The sequence below is a fragment of the Felis catus genome, chromosome E3 (assembly GCF_018350175.1).
Source record: "Felis catus isolate Fca126 chromosome E3, F.catus_Fca126_mat1.0, whole genome shotgun sequence".
NCBI classification, from domain to species: Eukaryota; Metazoa; Chordata; class Mammalia; order Carnivora; family Felidae; genus Felis; species Felis catus.
Window position 1 is genome coordinate 10,956,611 of NC_058383.1, and position 17,951 is coordinate 10,974,561.

The 17,951-nt window shown below is 40.6% G+C and overlaps 1 protein-coding gene across 7 annotated transcripts in view; it reads left to right on the forward strand.

The window, feature by feature from the left end:
• The window catches only part of GTF2I (general transcription factor IIi), a 108,333-nt gene that overhangs the window by 36,205 nt on the left and 54,177 nt on the right, over window positions 1-17,951 (forward strand). For all 7 annotated transcript variants that reach the window (XM_011290345.4, XM_011290346.4, XM_011290342.4 and 4 more), the window contains exons 7-9: window positions 2,831-2,885; window positions 3,328-3,371; window positions 13,379-13,456. In XM_011290345.4, the coding sequence (XP_011288647.1) occupies window positions 2,831-2,885; window positions 3,328-3,371; window positions 13,379-13,456 (177 nt within the window). The remainder of the gene's footprint in view (window positions 1-2,830; window positions 2,886-3,327; window positions 3,372-13,378; window positions 13,457-17,951) is intronic.

Here is a 17,951-nt window from a genome sequence, read left to right on the forward strand (position 1 = left end):
GTTCTTACATATTTTTGATATTGATACAAATATTTTCTCCAGTTTGACAAGTTGTCTTTTGACAGTGTCCTGTGAGGAACAAAAGTTTTTAATTTTTGCAAAGCCCAATTTATTTTATCACTTGTGCTTCTGATCTTGTATATAAGGTTGTTGCCTAACACAACGTTGTAAAGATGTGTCGTGTTTTTTTCTGTCACTTTTATAGCCTGTGTTGTTACATTTAGTTGTTACATTTAGGTCAGTTTTGTGTTTTCTTGTTTTCTTTTTTAATGTTTATTTGAGAGAGAGTGAGTGCACTCAGTGGGTAGGAGGAGGCCAGAGAGAGCAGGAACGAGAGAATCCCAAGCAGGCTCCGTGTTAGCACAGTGCCCGATGGCAGGCCCAGCCTCACAGACTGAAGTCACGATCTGAGCTGAAATCAAGAGTCTGATACTTAGCTGACTGAGCCACCCAGGTGGCCCTGCGGTTAGTTTTGAGCTGATTTTTTATTATGGCGCGTGGTAAGGGTGAAATTCAGCTTTTGTGCCCGTGGCTGTCCAGTTATTCCAGCAGTTTGTTGAAAAGACTGACCTTTCTCCCCAGAATTTCTTTGGCATTTTTGTTTCTTCTGCCTGTTTCTTGGCTTTCTGCCTCGTGGATCTTGTTGTGTGTGAATCAGGATGGTTTACGTCTTGCAGTCTGAGTGCTTTTTATTTCTTGATCTTGTGCTTCTAGCAAGAGTGTCCAATGCAGTATCAAATGGAAGTGGCCGTAACAGACATCGGCCTGTCCACATTAGGAGGAGGACATTCAGGCTTTGGCCACTTGTTAGCTGTGGGGTTTTTGTAGATGTCCCTCTTAAGGTTGAGAGAGAAAAGATTTATCGTCTTTCTTCAATTAAAGCTTCGACTTTTTTCTTGATATTTTTCTCCCTGAAGTGTTCTAGATTAGTTTTAATCTGCCATTTGTATTTTTTGAAGTCTTCTGTTTTAGAAACTTCTTTTGAAATATTGGGGCCTGGTTGTTAATTAAATTATGTTTCTTTAAAAAAATTTTTTTTAATGTTTATTTTTGAGAGAGAGCTGGAGTGTGAGTAGGGGAGGTGTGCAGAGAGAGAGGGAGACACAGAATCCGAAACAGGCTCCAGGCTCTGAGCTGTCAGCACAGAGCCTGACGTGGGGCTCGAACTCATGAACTGTGAGATCATGACCTGAGCTGAAGTCATATCAGACACTTAACCAACTGAGCCACCCAGGTGCCCCTAAACTATGTTTCTATAGGATGTTTTATACTGAGTGGTGCAAGCAGGTGGGTTTGTATACCAACTTTTTTATCATACCAACTTGCAAAATAATTAGAAAGTTGAGATTGTAATGGGATTGTATTTTCCAGATTTTTAAAATTATTTATTTTGAGAGGGAACAGGCACATGAGCGGGGGAGGGGCAGAGGGAGAGAGAGGGAAGGAGAATCCCAAGCAGGCTCCATGCTGTCAGCACAGAGCCCGACATGGGACTTGACCCCACGAACTGTGAGATCATGACCTGAGCCAAAGTTGGATGCTCAACCCACTGAGCCACCCAGGCGCCCCTGGCGTTTATAGATTTTTTAAGTATAAATGGAATCATAGTAGGTACTTTTTTGGTTTTCCTTTTTTTTTTTTTTTTAATGTTTGTTTATTTTTAGAGAGAGCAAGTGTGAGCAAGGGAGGCAATGGGGGGGGGGGGAGAGGGAGGGAGGGAGAGAGAGAGACACTATCCCAAGCAGACTCCCTGCTACAGCACAGAGCCCAATGCAGGGCTCGACCTCACGACCCCTGTGAGATCATGTCCTGAGCTGAAAACAAGAGTTGGATGCTTACTGACTGAACCCCCTCAGCGTCTCTTGTTTTGCTTTTTATTTTAAGATTGATCCTTATTCTTTCTATCAGTAGTTCATTATTTTACTGATTAGTATTCCAACGTATAGCTACACCACAATTTGTTTACTCATTCACTTGCCCATGAAAATTTGAGCTTCCATATCTTGGCCTTAATTATAAAGAAAGCTGCTGTGAATGTTTGAAGGCACGTCTTTATACGAGCATACGTTTCGGTAAATACCTAAATTTGGAGTGGCAAATGGTAGTTATGTATTTAATTTTTTAGGAAAGCACCAAACTGGTTTTCAGCATGATTTACTCCACTGGCCGTTCCCGCCAGAAGTGAGAGCACTCCAGTTACTCGACTTTTTCATCAACATGCGGTGGCATCCATCTCTCTTGTTTCCTTTTTATGTTTTTCAAACATAAAATTCGTGCTTTTTTAGTATATGTAACATTCAGGGTTGTAAGGTGTATGCTTCCATGGGTCTTAGTATCTTTACAAGATGGACGGCCGTCACCAGCATGTAATTCCAGAACATTCTCGTCACCCCCAAATAAAAACCCTGTACCTGTTAGCCAGTCACAGCTTTCCGGTCCTCGTGAGCTAGATGGAGTCATGATAGAACTTTCTGTCAGCACTCCTGCATCAGTAGAGGCTTCTTCTACATTGGCAGGGTAATAGTACATTGCTTTTCTTTATTGCATCGGTAAAAATAGGAGCTTTTTCCTTAAGTGGGGGAGGGTGCTGGCCGGTGAGGGGATGAACGCCGTCAGGATTGTCACCCTACTTCCTTTCCTTACAGGGGAGGACGAAGACACTGTCGTGTGGAGTCACCGGGTACTCCCTCCAGCTTGATCCAGAGCTGTGGGCGCCCCTCCTCCCCTACTGTCTGCTCAGGACCTTTGGAAATGTTAGCCATATTGAAAGTGTGTGAAAAACCTGAATCTCATTTTTCTTTTCTTTTCTTTTTTTTTTTTTTGTACATAGGTGGTCGTGTGATGGTAACAGACACTGAAAGGTCAATGCTATCTCCAGGTGGAAGGTAAAACATAGTTCATCAGTACGAATAAACTTCCATGCCATAGCGGTTTTTAGTCTTTAGGAATTTGAGGTAGTAGAATATTAAAAAGGACCATATCACATATCTTGATGTTTTATATTCAGCTGATTGATTTGGGGTCCTATGAAAATGCAGTTTCTGACTAAGTACTTCCTGGGGGAAGCTAATGTGATAGATTGATAACTACATGGGGAATAGGAGGGCCTTGTGGTACAGTGGAATTTGCAAGTTACTATTATACTGTTGTACCCAAAAATTGGGATTAAAGTACTAAATTCAGTTGACAAGTTATATATGCAAAGAAATAAATACGTACATTTGAAGTTAAGTCAGGTTTGCGTTGAGCTTGGTCACGTGAGGACCTGACTGCTGTGTGGCCGCCCGCACCTGCGCACTGCTTTATCCTGCCTTCTTTTCTTTTCAGCTGTGGCCCCATCAAAGTGAAAACTGAGCCCACAGAAGATTCTGGTATGTACTTGTGCTTTTAGAGTCCTCTATGAAATTTAAGTAAGGAACCCTTTCCCTTAACTTAGAAGGTTGTATTTTGACGTATTATTTCTTTTTTTTTTTTTTTTAATTTTTTTTTTTCAACGTTTGTTTATTTTTGGGACAGAGAGAGACAGAGCATGAACGGGGGAGGGGCAGAGAGAGAGGGAGACACAGAATGGGAAACAGGCTCCAGGCTCTGAGCCATCAGCCCAGAGCCTGACGCGGGGCTCGAACTCACGGACCGCGAGATCGTGACCTGGCTGAAGTCGGACGCTTAACCGACTGCGCCACCCAGGCGCCCCTTGACGTATTATTTCTGATAATGCTTTGATGAGAAGCAGACAGAACAAATTTATTCCACCGGTGACATGATTTCTTAAGTGTTAGCACATATTATGCTTAACACCTAAAAAGTTGAGTTACTAAGTGTTACCCAGAAGTTTGTTGCTAATTACCCATTTGTAAACAAAATTTATTATTAGGTTTTCCCCCCAGTTATATAGGAATATAGTGTAAAATGTCAGCTGGTTCTACAGTGCTTTTTATACAAACCCATCAAATGTCCTCTTACTGTCCCTTCTCTCCTGCACTCTTGTTTCTGCCCTCCAAGGAGACTGCTTTTAACTCTAAGCTGGTTTGAGTGTTGAATTCCTTACTTTATTTTATTTTTTAACATTTATTTATTTTAGAAGGAGGGTGAGCATGAGTGGAGGAGAGGGGCAGAAAGAGGGAGGCAGACAGAGGATCCAAAGCAGGCTCTGTGCTGACAAGAGGGAGCTTGATGTGAGGCTTGAGCTCAGGACCTGAGCCTAAGTCCTGTGTTTAACCAGCTGAGCCACCCAGGCACCCCTGAATTCCTTATTTTTAAATGTCACGCTTTTAGTGTTATTCTATATAGATAGTTTTGGATAGCTTTATTGAGATACAGTTTACGTGCCATTGAATTCACCTGCCCTAAAGTATAAGATTCAGTGGTGTTGAGTATATCTATAGAGTTTTGCAGTTATTGCCACAGTCTAATTTTGGAACATTTCTGTCATCCTAAATGGAAAGCTAGTGCCTAAATAGAAGCCCTGTTCCCACCATTAGTCTACTTTTTGGGTTTTGTATGCTTAGCTGGACATTTCCTATGAATGGAATCATACAATATGTGGTGTTCTGCATTTTGATTCTTTTACTCCGCATCATCTTCGACAATAGTTGTAGGGTTCATACCTGAATGTTATTCCATTGTATGGATATACTACCGTTTCTTTATCCATTTACCGTTTGGTGGGCATTTGAGTTGTTTCCATTTTTTGGCTGTCTCGAATAACATGGATGGTTAGGAATACTCCTATTTGTCTTCGTGTAGAAAAAATGTCTTCATTTCCCTTGGGTAGATACCCAGGAGTGAATTGCTCGTCCTATGGTAACTCTGTGCCTAACTAGTTAAGCAGCTGGCAAATTCTTTTCCCAAGTGGCTGCATGTTCTTAGCAGCAGTGTTTGGAGGTTTCACTTTCTCCATATCTTGGGCAACACATGGTATTGTCTCTCTTTTTTGAGTATAGCAATTCTAGTGAATATGAAGTGGTGTCTCATTGTGTATGGGTGTGGGGTTTATTTTTTTGTTTGTGCACTTGTAAATAGGTATTTTATTTTTAGAGCAGTTTTATTAGGGTCACAACAATTGAACGAAAGTACAGAGAGTGTTTCCATGTATCTTCTACCCCCACACATACATAGCAATACCTCCCCCCCAAACTATTAATATCCTGCGTCAGATTGGTATTAAAAATGATGAACCGTTATTACCCAGACTCCTTAGTTTACATTAGCGTTCAGTCTTGTGCATTCTGTGGGTTTTGATAACTGTATGATGAATGTTATCCCGCACTATAGTATACAGAATAGTACTACTGCTCAAAAACTCCCCTGTCCTCTGCCTGTTCTTCCGTCTGTCTTCTCTAACACCTGGTCATCCATCACTGATCTTATTACTGTCTTCATCATTTTCCTTTTTCCAGAATGTCCTAGAATTGTGGTTTTAATTGCATTTTCCTGGGGCACCTGGGTGGCTCAGTCGGTTGAGCGTCCGACTTCAGCTCAGATCATGATCTCGTGGTCTGTGAGTTCGAGCCCCGCGTCGGGCTCTGTGCTGACAGCTCGGAGCCTGGAGCCTCCTTCGGATTCTGTCTCCCTCTCTGTCTGTCCCCCCTCTCCCCCAACTCATGCTCTGTCTCTCTCAGAAATAAATAAACAGTAAAAAACAAACAGAACACATTTAATTGCGTTTTCCTAATGATGTTGGACATCATTTGATGTGCTCATTAGCTATTCATATATTACCTTTGATGAAATGTCTTTTTAATTCTTTTGCTTGTTCTTTTTGTTTTTTTTTTTAACGTTTATTTATTTTTCAAGACAGAGAGAGACAGAGCATGAATGGGGGAGGGGCAGAGAGAGGGAGACACAGAATCGGAAGCAGGCTCCAGGCTCTGAGCCGTCAGCCCAGAGCCCGACGCGGGGCTCGAACTCACGGACCGCGAGATCGTGACCTGAGCTGAAGTCGGACGCTTAACCGACTGAGCCACCCAGGCGCCCCTTGCTTGTTCTTTAATTATGTTGTTTTTTTTTTTTCTTTTTGGTTATCTATTTATTTATTATTGAAGTAGAGTTGACATACTGTGTTACTAGTTTAGGGTGTACAACATAGTGATTCGATACTTCCATACATTATTCAATATAGTCCCCATCTGTCACCATACAACCTTATTATAATATTGACTATATTCCCTATACTGTACTTTTTGTCACAATGACATGTATATTTTATAACTGTTTATACCTTTTAATCTTTTTCACCTATTTTGCCCATCTCCTGATTCAACTCTGCTATGGCAGTCAACAGTTTGTTCTCTGTATTTGAGTCTGGTTGGTTTTTTGTTACTCATTTGTTTTGTTTTTTAGTTCCACATAGAAGTGAAATCATATGGTATTTGTCTTTCTGACTTATTTCACGTAACATAATACCCTCTACGTCCATCCATGTTGTCACAAATGGCAAGATTTCGTTCTTTTTTCTTTCTCCTTTTTTTTTCCTCTTTCTTTTTTAATTCTTACTTATTAGAGTTCTTTTATATATTCTGGATTTTTGAAATTAGAAATAATGTTTTGCAAATATATTTTTCTACTCTGGCTTGTCTTTTCATTTGCTTAACGGTATCCTGTGAAGCCTTAAAACTGCTTTGATTTTGATGCAGTTCAGGTTTTCAGATTTTTCTTTAATCACTTTTACTTTGGGTGTTACCCCTAGGAAACCTAAAATCTTTGTCTAACTTGAGGTCATGAAGAATTTCTCACTTACTGCATTTTTCTGGAATTGTGTAGTTTTAACTCTTATGTTTAAGCCTAAGATCTGTTTTGAGTTCATTGTGCTTGTTGGAAGGGAAGGGAAGGGTCTGATTTCATCCTTTTGTGTGCGGACTACCCTGCCGCCCCAGCATCTGTTGAAAAGCTCTCGTTTCTTCGTTGGATCGCCTCAGCACCTATCAGACAGCATGTGACCAGGTGTACTTCTGTGCCTTCAGTTCTGTTTCCTTGAACTCAGATGCACCCCCCCAGTCTATCTCCTGTCGTTTTTAGGTTTGGTTTTATTATCTGTTAACATATGGAAAATGAGGATATAATTTTTTTACTATCTTCAATACTTTTTTTTTTTTCCCTTTCCCACTTTTACCATATATTTAAGTTGATTTTTATTGTTCGAGTACTTTCAGAACTGAGCATGATCTTGGATATTTCAATTAACGTTTGCTTCTTCCCATGTCCCGTTTCTAGGGCGCAAGTGGTTCTGCCTGTTTATAAGACATACAGCTCTTCCTGACTTGATGACAATTTTATTGTTAGGATTTTTTGTTACTCTGGTTCTATGAATGACAGCAACCTTGTGTTTAAAAATAATACATAACTTTATTATTTTTTATTTATTTGTTTTGGGGGGAACACAAGCGGGGGAGGGGCAGACAGAGGGACAGAGGATCTGTGCAGGCCCTGTGCTGACAGGCTGAGAGCAGTGAGCCCAGCGTGGGTCTCAGACTCATGAGCTGTGAGATCATGACCTGAGCTGAGGTTGGATGCTCAACTGACTGAGCCACCCGGGTGCTCCCCCCATTTTTTAAAATATCTTCTAATAAATAATACATAGCTTTAAAAAGATCATTGTAGGGGCGCCTGGGTGGCTCAGTCGGTTAAGCGTCCGACTTCGGCTCATGTCATGATCTCGCAGTCCATGAGTTCCAGCCCCGCGTCCGGCTCTGTGCTGACAGCTCAGAGCCTGGAGCCTGTTTCAGATTCTGTGTCTCCCTCTCTCTCTGACCCTCCCCCATTCATGCTCTCTCTCTGTCTCAAAAATAAATAAACGTTTAAAAAAATTTTTTTTAATAAAAATAAATAAATAAATAAATAAATGATCATTGTATTATTACTAAGAATATATTTAATAATTAGCTTTGGTGATTGGCAACAAAAAATGGACATTTACTGCTTTTTCGTATTGAAGACATACGTAAACTATAACCTGAGCGTCAGCTATAGCTGGGGTCCAAAAATTTCAATTGTGTAAAATGCAGTTTTGTATCATTGCTAAAAAGTGACATCTTCAGACTGATCTCCTGCAGGAGATGGAAACCGTTTGTCAGTTTTGTCACATCCACATTCACGCTTGCAGAACCTGTCATTGTGGGGCTTTTACCGTCCTCCCAAGTTGGTTAAAAAATTATCCTGGGCTCCTGGCTGGCTCAGCTGTTACAGTGTGCCGCTCTTGATCTCAGGCTTGTAAGTTCGAGTCCCACGTTAGGTAGAAAGATTACTTAAAAAAAGAAAATCTTTAAAAACAAATTACCTTGTGCAGTGAATTTCAGACTTAAAATTCACTTAGGAACGTAAGGATGAGATTAGAAAATCTCTAAACTCCCTTTCTCATGTTACTGAAATAACCAGAAATAATATATCATCTGTGTAGATCATAAAAAGGCAGCGGAAATCCTTAACCTGATGTGTCAGGCTGTCATACATAATTGTAAATGCCAGCCCATCATTGTGTTGAATTTTTTTTTAATGTGTATGTATTTTTGAGAGAGAGAAACAGAGCCGGAGTGTGAGTGGGGGAGGGGCAGAGAGAGAGGGAGACAGACTTCGTCAGCGCAGAGCCCTGCGTGGGCCTGGAACCCCCCAGACCATGAGATCATGACCTGAGCCGAAGTCAGACACCCCCTCCACCATTGTGTTTAATAGTGAACTACCAGAAGCACTCTTTGTAAAACAGAGAGGCACCTTTTCACCAGTTTCTTACCAGAATTCTAGTACAAACCAGTACAAGTATGAGGTGTAAGTAATTAGAAAGTGGAGGGCACCATTGACTTGTACATGTGATTATGAATGTAGAACACCAGAGAGTCAACTAGAAAATGGAAAACAAAATACCGATAGTTTGATGTGACTTTGTAAAGAATTCCAGATATAATAAGAGTTTAGAATTAAAGCCTTTAGAAAAAAAATTAGTAGTCCTTTGAGTGATTTCTAAGCAATACGTTTGACTAAGAAAGAATTAAAAATTAAGGATGACAAGGTCAGCCAAAATGTGTCAAAGCACATGTGAGACACAGGGAATGGCTGTTTGCAAGACAAATGACAAACCTTGTTGTATTTGACTTACAAAGAGCTAATCCAAAAAATAAACGATTAAAGATTGTAGAAGCAAGGGAAAATGCTAAGTCTAGTTAAGGAAATGTAGATAAAAATTCAAGAAAGATGAAGTTTAGCTAGCAGATGGCAAACATTCTGCTCATACTCCGCAAAGAACAGGGAGAAACAGATTTAAAAGTTCTTTTTTTTTTTTTTTTTAAATTTATTTATTTTTGAGAGAGAGAGAAAGAAAGGGTGTGTGTGAGTGAGCAGGGTAAGGGCACACAGAGAGAGAGGGAGATACGAGACAGAATCCCAAGCAGGCTCCATGCTGTCAGCACATAGCCTGATGCGGGGCTCGAACTCACAAACCACAAGATCATGACCTGATCCCAAAACGGATGCTCAACTGACTGAGCTACCCAGGTGCCACAGGTTTAAAAATTCTTGACGACTGTTTAAATTGTTGCGTTCTTACAGATGATGCTTTGGTATTTCGTACTATTTATTTTATTTTATTATTTCTTTAAGATTTTCTTTTTAAGTAATCTCTACACCCAATGTGGGGTTGGAACTCACAATCCCGAGATCAAGAATCGCATGCCTGGGACTCCTGGGGGGCTCAGTAGGTTAAGCATCCAACTTCATCTCGGGTCATGATCTCACAGTTTGTGGGTTCAAGCCCCGGGTCGGGCTCTGTGCTGACAGCTCAGAGCCTGGAGGCTGCTTTGGATTCTGTGTCTCCTCCTCTCTCTGCCCCTCCCCTGCTTGTGCTCTCTTTCTCTGTCTCTCAAAAATAAATAAACATTAAAAAAGAAAAAAAAAAAAAGTTGCATGCTTTATCGACTGAGCCACCCAGATGCCCCTCGCCATAATTTTTCAGAACTTCCTTTCTTGCAGTACAAGGTGGTCAAGGTTCCTCGCACTTTCTCTAATCCAGCCCTAGGGTCAACCATTCCAAGAAACCCCGGGTCCTTTCTGAGGAGAATGATCTCAAGATGTCAGTATCTTGGTGGGAGGTGCGTCCATTGCCATTGGGAGGTTACTGCTTCCCAGTGGACGCAGCTTAGGAATCCGTGTGTGGGGGGAGTTTGTGTACACAAAAATATATACATACGTGCATTTACAGCTATAGTGTTTCATGCCCACATCTTCTGTTCTCTTAACATCCCAAGGGGTTTTCCATATCCCTCTGTTCCGATGAGAGTCCTTAGTCTATTTTCTTCATTTGACCCATGTCCTGTTGTCTAACCCATGTCTCATTGTCACTGTCCTGCCCGGACTCCCGCTCTGACGTTCCTTGTCTGGCTGTCCGCAGCCCTGCCTACCCTCTTATCAGCCTGGGTCTCCTAAGGCCCTCACTTCCCCTGCCCTTCGTGTGAGTACACTTCTCACTCAGCCGGCCCACCCTGCTGCACTGAACCGCCCCGTGCCGCTGTCTGCCTTGCTCAGTGCCCTCTAATGGCATTTGGGGTGAATAGTTGGGGAAAGGGGAAGCTGTGTTAATTGTGCCTGCGTGTGTGCGGGGGGCGGGGACAGCTTTTGTGTATGGTGCAGACAGGCCAAGTGTTCGTTTTTTGGGGAGATCTGCAAGGGTGGTAGTGTTGAATGTCTTTATTGGGAGGAAGTATTCGAATCTGTTGCATTGTTTTACAGAAGGCTTTTTGTTGTTGTTTTTCATGCCATAGGAAACCTCCGTTTTCTGTTTAGCTTTTAGTTGATTGCACCTAAATCATCATTTTGCAAATTGTTTTCTCTCTTTTATTCATAGAGTCATCTCCTGAATAGTTTGTATCTAAAGATAAACGTGCTGAATTGAGAAAGCTTGTATTTTACTGAATTCTTTAACCATCTTTGGGGATATAATAGCACTGCTATTCTAGGGGTTTCTTTTTTCTCCTTGTACTTTGTATCTTTATGTTCTTAATTTATCCTGCAATTTCTTTTAATATTTCCATTTTTAATTTTTTTAATGTTTATTTATTTATTTTGAGAGAGAGAGAGAGAGAGCCCGTGCGATTGTGGGAGGCACAGAGAGAGAGAGAGAGAGAGAGAGAGAGAGAGAGAGAGAATCCCAAGCAGGGTCCGCGCTCGGTGCAGATCCTGATGATACAGGACTTGATCCTGATGATACAGGACTTGATCTCCAGACGGTGAGATGGTGACCTGAACTGAAATCAAAAGAGTTGGAGGCTTAACCGACCGAGCCACCCAGGCACCCCTTACTTATTTCTTCTATATTTCTTGAATGGAGACAATTTAATGTAAAGGTTAACTAATGATTAACTTTGTATTAGAAGGAGTAGCTAAGGAGCCCTGTAAGTAACGACTCGAGGAGCTGGCTGCCACCCTAAAGTCTTCATTTTGCCTTCTGAGGTGGGAGGCTGTGGGATGGTACTGCTGTCTGAGGTGACGTGTGAAAACCGGTCCTGCTAGGGTCAGAAGAATTTTCCAGGGGGTCTTGCTCTTGCTATGGGAGGTGTCAGATTGAAGGAGGGTGCCAGCAGTGAGTGACCCTGACTGGAACGAGACGCAGACGAGGAGCCGAAAGGAAGTCGCGGGTTGGTTTTCTCATCTCTGGCCTCACAGCCTCCTCCCTGGTGCGTTCCCTGGGGAGTTTTGCAAGGAGCCCCACGGGTTTGCGGTCCAGGCTCCCGCAGAGTCGGGGAGGGTGTCTGGAACTGGGACAGCAGCTCAGTGACCGCACTGGCTGCTGCCCCTGTGGCTGCTCATCCACACCCGCCCCTACATATTTGGGCTTCCTTGGAACAAAAGGACAACTGTTTCCGTCTCATAGCATGTAGCTGCCCTTCCTACAGACTCCTCCACTTTTGCTCTCTCCCCAGAATGAGGAGTTCCAGTGTTCTAGCAGTTCCTGTCCCCTTCTCTGGGAGACTGATTAATGTCCTCTCCTGAGCTGTCTTACTTAGGTCTCACATTCACCCTCAACCTATTTGAACATTCTTTTTTTCTAAAGGCTAAGTGGCAAAGGAACCCTAACAAAACTTCTGTAAAATAACAATGCAGAGGAGAAGAGAGAACAGTTGGTATATGCAGATACATGTGTTTGCAGAAAGAAACACTCCTAACAAGGAAGAAAATACGTATAGTGTCCACATTTCAACAACTTGTCACAAAAATTCACACCTTCCTGATCCATGACCCATTATATTGTATTTCTTTCTTTGCCTTCGGTCAGGACCTTAGCTGGTAAGGTTCTTGACCTTTCCCTGGTTGAGGCGACCCAGACCTTCATTCCTGAAGGGTCTAAATCCCCAGTGGATCTGCCTTTTTTGTTTGCTGTGATTTCCTCTTAACCTTTGCTGATGACCACTCGTGTGGTAAGGAGACAGCCTGCAGAGCCTGAGCGGTTTCAGACATGTTCCCTGTCGCCGTCGTGGGAAGCAAATCGGTTTCCCATCGGTAATGGCCTGTTGCGTTAGGGGTAGGTGTCCTCTAGTACGTCGGGCTAGCTCTTTTTGAGCTGTTTTCTGCAGTTGAAAAAATTACATGCAAACTTCTCAAGTCACGTAGCACCGGCTCAGTATGGAGTTGATCAGAGGGCTGTATGGTTGTGGTTGGCTTTCCTGCATGTGGAATTGGACCGTGCGTGCTCCTTCATGTCTAGCCACGAAGGCCCATGCCAGATGATCTGTCCTAATTGTAGGCAAGGCATTATGCGAAAGGTGTATTTTGTACCCTTGTTAATAAAGGGATTTATTAGGATAAAAAAAATCTATGTATCTTATTAAAATGGTTTAAAATTATGCCACCTTAACTGCAGAGTAGTGACTTATTATAACTGATGACTAAGTGCTTTTCAGTGGTTGGTAAAAGATCTATTTCCTTCCTTCCTCCCTCCCTCCCTTCCTTCCTTCCTTCCTTCCTTCCTTCCTTCCTTCCTTCCTTCCTTCCTTCCTTCCGTAAGCTCTACACCCAGTGTGGGGCTTGAACTCAAGACCATGAGATCAGGAGTCGTATGCTCTCCTGAGTGAGCCAGCTGGGTGCCCCTGTAAAAGCATTTTTAATGTTGAGTGAAAAGAGAGTGGGACTGATGTTCTCCAATTCCAAAGATAAGAATGTCAGAGAAAAAAAGTTAGCAGCAAGTAATCCCAGAAAATTAGTCATAATTACAACGTTGTATAGGTTGGGTTTTAGGTGATTTTTGTCCCTTAGCTACCTAGCCAACTTCTGTCCTTTCACTAGTTCCTTCACTGTTCTTTCACTTCTGTTCTGTACTATTTTAGGACAGAAGAGATTTTCCTACACCATCTAACTGCATTCCCTAAGTGTAAGTAAATAATGTCATTTTCTTTTGTAGGTATTTCCCTGGAAATGGCAGCTGTGACAGTAAAGGAAGAATCAGAAGATCCTGATTACTATCAATATAACATTCAAGGTAATACTATTAATACAGGTTTTCTTTCCAAAAGTTATCAGCGGTTAAAATTCAAATTTATTGATTGTCTGAACTCCTTAAATACTTCTTGCTTGTCTGACTGGTATGCGTGCTTATGATTGATCAGTACAATAAAATAGATTTCAAAAATGCGGCAGTGAGATAAGTAATCTACAGCAGAAATGTAAAATAGCCATTGATATTCTTAAAAGGACAAGCAAAAGTTGGGGCACAATTTAGAATTCAGTTCCAATTTCTAGTATTATTTGGGAGACCCAAGAGGTCTTCTGAACCTTGGGTGGCTCTGTTTGTGCAACACAAAATACCCGTATAAGCATTATCCTTATCTTAAAAATCTGTAAAAGGTAAGACGTTAGTAAGTATTAGCTGTTATTGCTCACTTTGTTCCATATCTTTTGGCTTGCTTATTTAGGGAGGAATGGAAGGCTGTAGTTTCACAGTATGCAGCATGCTTTCACACATTATTGGATTTTAGTTTAGAAGAACGTTTTTGATATTTTATAGTCAGTTTTGTGTTTATGGCTGCATAAAATACATTAAAGTATTTAAAGTATAAAACTTGATTAGTTTTGTTGTCTTTACGTTCGGATAAAACTTTTTTCACTGCACTCGAAATGAGATTTCTATAACCCTCACGTTTCCTTGTGTTCTATTACAATCACTGCCCTCCCCCGCCAACCACTGATCTGTTTTCTGTCATTTTAGCTTAGTTTCTGTCATTTAGAACTTTGTATAAGTGGAATCCTTATCAAGTATGTACTGTTTTGTCGGGATGGGGTGTGCCTTCTTTGATTCTACATAATTGTTTTGTAATTTACCCCCAGTGTTGCATGTATCAGTAGCTAATTCCATTGCTTGGCTGCCCCACAGGTTTATCCCTTTGTTTGTTGATGGACATTTTGGTTGTTTCTACTTTTGGGGGCTATTAAAAACAAAGTTGCTGTGAACTTTTGTGTGCAAATTGTTGTGTGGAAATATTCCTTCATTTCTCCTGAGTAGATTTCTAGAAATGGAATAACTGGGACACATGGGTAGGTATTTAACTTCGTAAGAAACTGCGAAACCATTTTTGCACAGTGCTTGTACTCTTTTTACATTGCCACCAGCAGCGTCCAAGTAGTTCCTAGTTGTTTACATCCTTGCCGACACCTGTCCGGTCAGTCTTCTCTTTTTAACCATTTCAGTGGTTGTCTCCTGAGACCTCATTTCAGTTGTAATTTGTATTCGCCTAATAGTTGTAGCTCATTTAACAAGATAAGCCCTCATCAGTTCTGGAGCATTGTAAAAGTTTAATGAAAAATTTATTCTGATTTGTAATCATGTGACTATCTGTAAACATACATTTAACCATTTCATCGTGAATATCATTATTTTTATTTGTCAGTTTTGGACACTTTATTGCTTTTGACATTAGTAATCACATGGCTAGAAGATTGAGATAATTCTATGGGTTTTTAATTAAACAGTTAAAATTTTGGAAAATATTTAGCCTTTATAAATGGAGTTCTTGGTACCTTACTAATACATGTGTATTAATTTAATAAGTTTAATTTATTTAATAAAAACTATTTAATAAAATAGTCTTTTTGTATGCAGATTATGTTTAATTTTTAAAATGAAAAGTCTGCCTTTGTCTTTGGTATTGCCTGTTGAGCAACTTGTTATTCTCCGCCACGAGTGTGTTCCCTTTTGAGATTGTGAGTGTGAGTGATTTAAAGGTGATGCCTGAGAAGTAAGAGTTGGAAATCTGATGCTTTAGAGGGAAAGATTGTTTGAAATGATAGTATCTTCAGTACAGTTGAAGAAGGTAGGAGCTAGCAAGCTGAGAGATCTAGTCCACGCAATGTGGACGTTTTTCTGAGTAATTGAGTTTGTATATTCTGTGTAAAAGTATACTCTGAATAAAAGTCCTGTGTGAGATGATTTACAAATAGTTCAATTTGATGAAGTCCAGTTTATTGATCCCCACCCCCCTCCTTGTATGGATTGTCCTTAAATATCATAGGTAAGAAATCTTTGACCCAAAGTCACCGATTTTCATCTATGCTTTATGAAAAATCGGTAGTTTTACTTTTAGGTCTTCATCAGTTTAGGTCTAATTTTTATGTGTGGTCCACTTTTTCCAGCACCATTTGTTGAAAAAACTTTTCTCCACTGCATTTCCTTTACATCTCTGTATGTTCTGTTACGTTGGTCTCTGTGTATCCTTTTGCCAAAATCACATTGTGTTGGGCACTACAGCTTATAGTAAGTTATGAATTCGGATTGTGAGTGTCCTACAAAATTGTTCTCCTTTTTAAAAATTATTTTGCCTATTATAGCTCCTTTATCTTTTCATATACATTTCAAAATCAGCTTGGTGATCAAAAAATTATAGGGATTTTAATAGTGATTATGCTGAATCTATACAGCTAATTGGGTTGAGTATCTTAATATCCAATCTTCTGATTCATGAGCATGGTTTATATTTCTTAGCTATTTAGCTTTTACTAGATTTCTTTCATCAGTGCTTTGTTTTCAGCATAGAGATCCTATTGTGCACAGTTTGTGAGATTGTATACCTAAGTATTTAATGGGTTTTGGTGTTACTGTAAATGCTACTGTTCTTTTGCATTTCAGGTTCCAACTATGGCCAATACATCGAACTATAATTGATTTTCACATACTGACCTTGTATCTTGTGATGTCGTTAAAAATGACTTACTGGTTCTAGCAACTTTTTGGTAAAATCTTTGGGACTTTGTAGGTCGACGGTGTTATTTCTTCCATTTCCTTTCCTTGTGTAATTGCACTGTCTGGGACCCTCTAGTAGCTGAATAGGAGTAGTGAGAGGAGACATCCCTACCCTGTTCACAATTTTAGGAGGAAATCTTTCAGTATGATAGCTGTGGGTTTTTGGTAGGTGCCCTTCATCCGTTTGAGGAAGTTCTCTTGTGTTCAGAGTTTGGGAAGAGTTTTTATGATTATTGGATGTTGAATTTGTAGAAGGTCTTATCTGTGTCCCTTGATGATTATATAGGGTTTTCTTGTTTAGTCTGTTAAACTGGTAGTTGATATTAATTTTCACTTGTTAAAACCAGCCACGGATTACTGGGGTAATAAACCCTGCTTGGTTATAATGTATTCTTTTTTATGTATTATTGATTGTTATTAAGAGATAGTAGATGATTTCTGGTAAATGTATTTATTTGGTTTGGGTAATATTGGCCTCAATAAAACAAATTGGGAAGTGATATATTGGAAGAGTTTTTTGGTAGAATTGGTATTGTTCTGTTCTTGTTTGGTCAAATTGCCGGTGAAGCTACCTAGACCTTTTGGTTTCCATAATGGAAAATTTTTAAACTTGGTCTTTGTTTTTTGTTTTTTTAAATAAAGTTTTTTTTTCAATGTTTATTTTTGAGAGACAGAGCATGAGTGGGGGAGGGGCAGAAAGAGAGGGAGCCACAGACTCCAAAGCAGGCTCCAGTCTCCGAGCTGTCAGCACAGAGCCCGATGTGGGGCTCGAACCCACGAACCATGAGATCATGACCTGAGCCGAAGTCGGACGCTTAACTGACTGAGCCACCCAGGCGCCCAAGTTCAGTCTATTTTTTAGTTTTTAAATGTATTTTAATAGTTATAGGATTGTTCAGGTTATGTATTTCCTCTTGATTGAGCTGTGGCAGTTTATATCTCAGGGAATTTGTCTACTTTACCTTAAGTAGTGTTTTTTAAATTTTACTATTTGCAAAGTCTATAGTGATGTCCCTCTCATTGCCAATTTTGTAATTTGTGTCTTTTTTTCTTGGTTGCTCTAACTCAAGGTTTCTCAAGATGTCAATATTTACATTTTGAGCAAACAGTGCATTGTCGTTGGTAACTTTCTTATGCTGTCTCTATATTGTAGAATGTTTAGCAGACCTCCCTGGCCTTTTACCCACTAGATACCAGAAGCATCTCCTTAGTTGTAACAATCAAAAATGTTATAGGATATATTCACTCCCAGGGGAATGGGGACACGGTCACTACCAGTGGAGAACCATTGGTCCAGCTCTAGAGCCTTCTCAAATGTTTTCATTTTTCTCAAAGATCCAGCTTTTACCGAGGCATCTGGGTGGCTCAGTCGGTTGAGCTTCTGAATCTTGATTTCGGCTCAGGTCATGGTTCCAGGGTCATGAGATTAAGCCCATGTCGGGCTCGACACTGAGTGTGGAGCCTGTTTGAGATTCTTCTCTCTCTCTCTCCCTCTGCCACTCTCTTCTGCTTTTGTGCTTGCTCTCTAAAAAAAAAAAAAAAAGAAAAATCCATTTTTCCTCTCTGTTCTATGGTTTTTCCATAGTGTGTAGCTATGTTTTTAATTTTAATTTAAATATAGTAACAGTTAACATACAATATAGCGATTCAACACTTCATACAACACCCAGTGCTCATCACTACAGGTGCCCTCCTTAATCCCCCTTAATCTCCACCCACCTCCACCCCTGGCAACCATCAG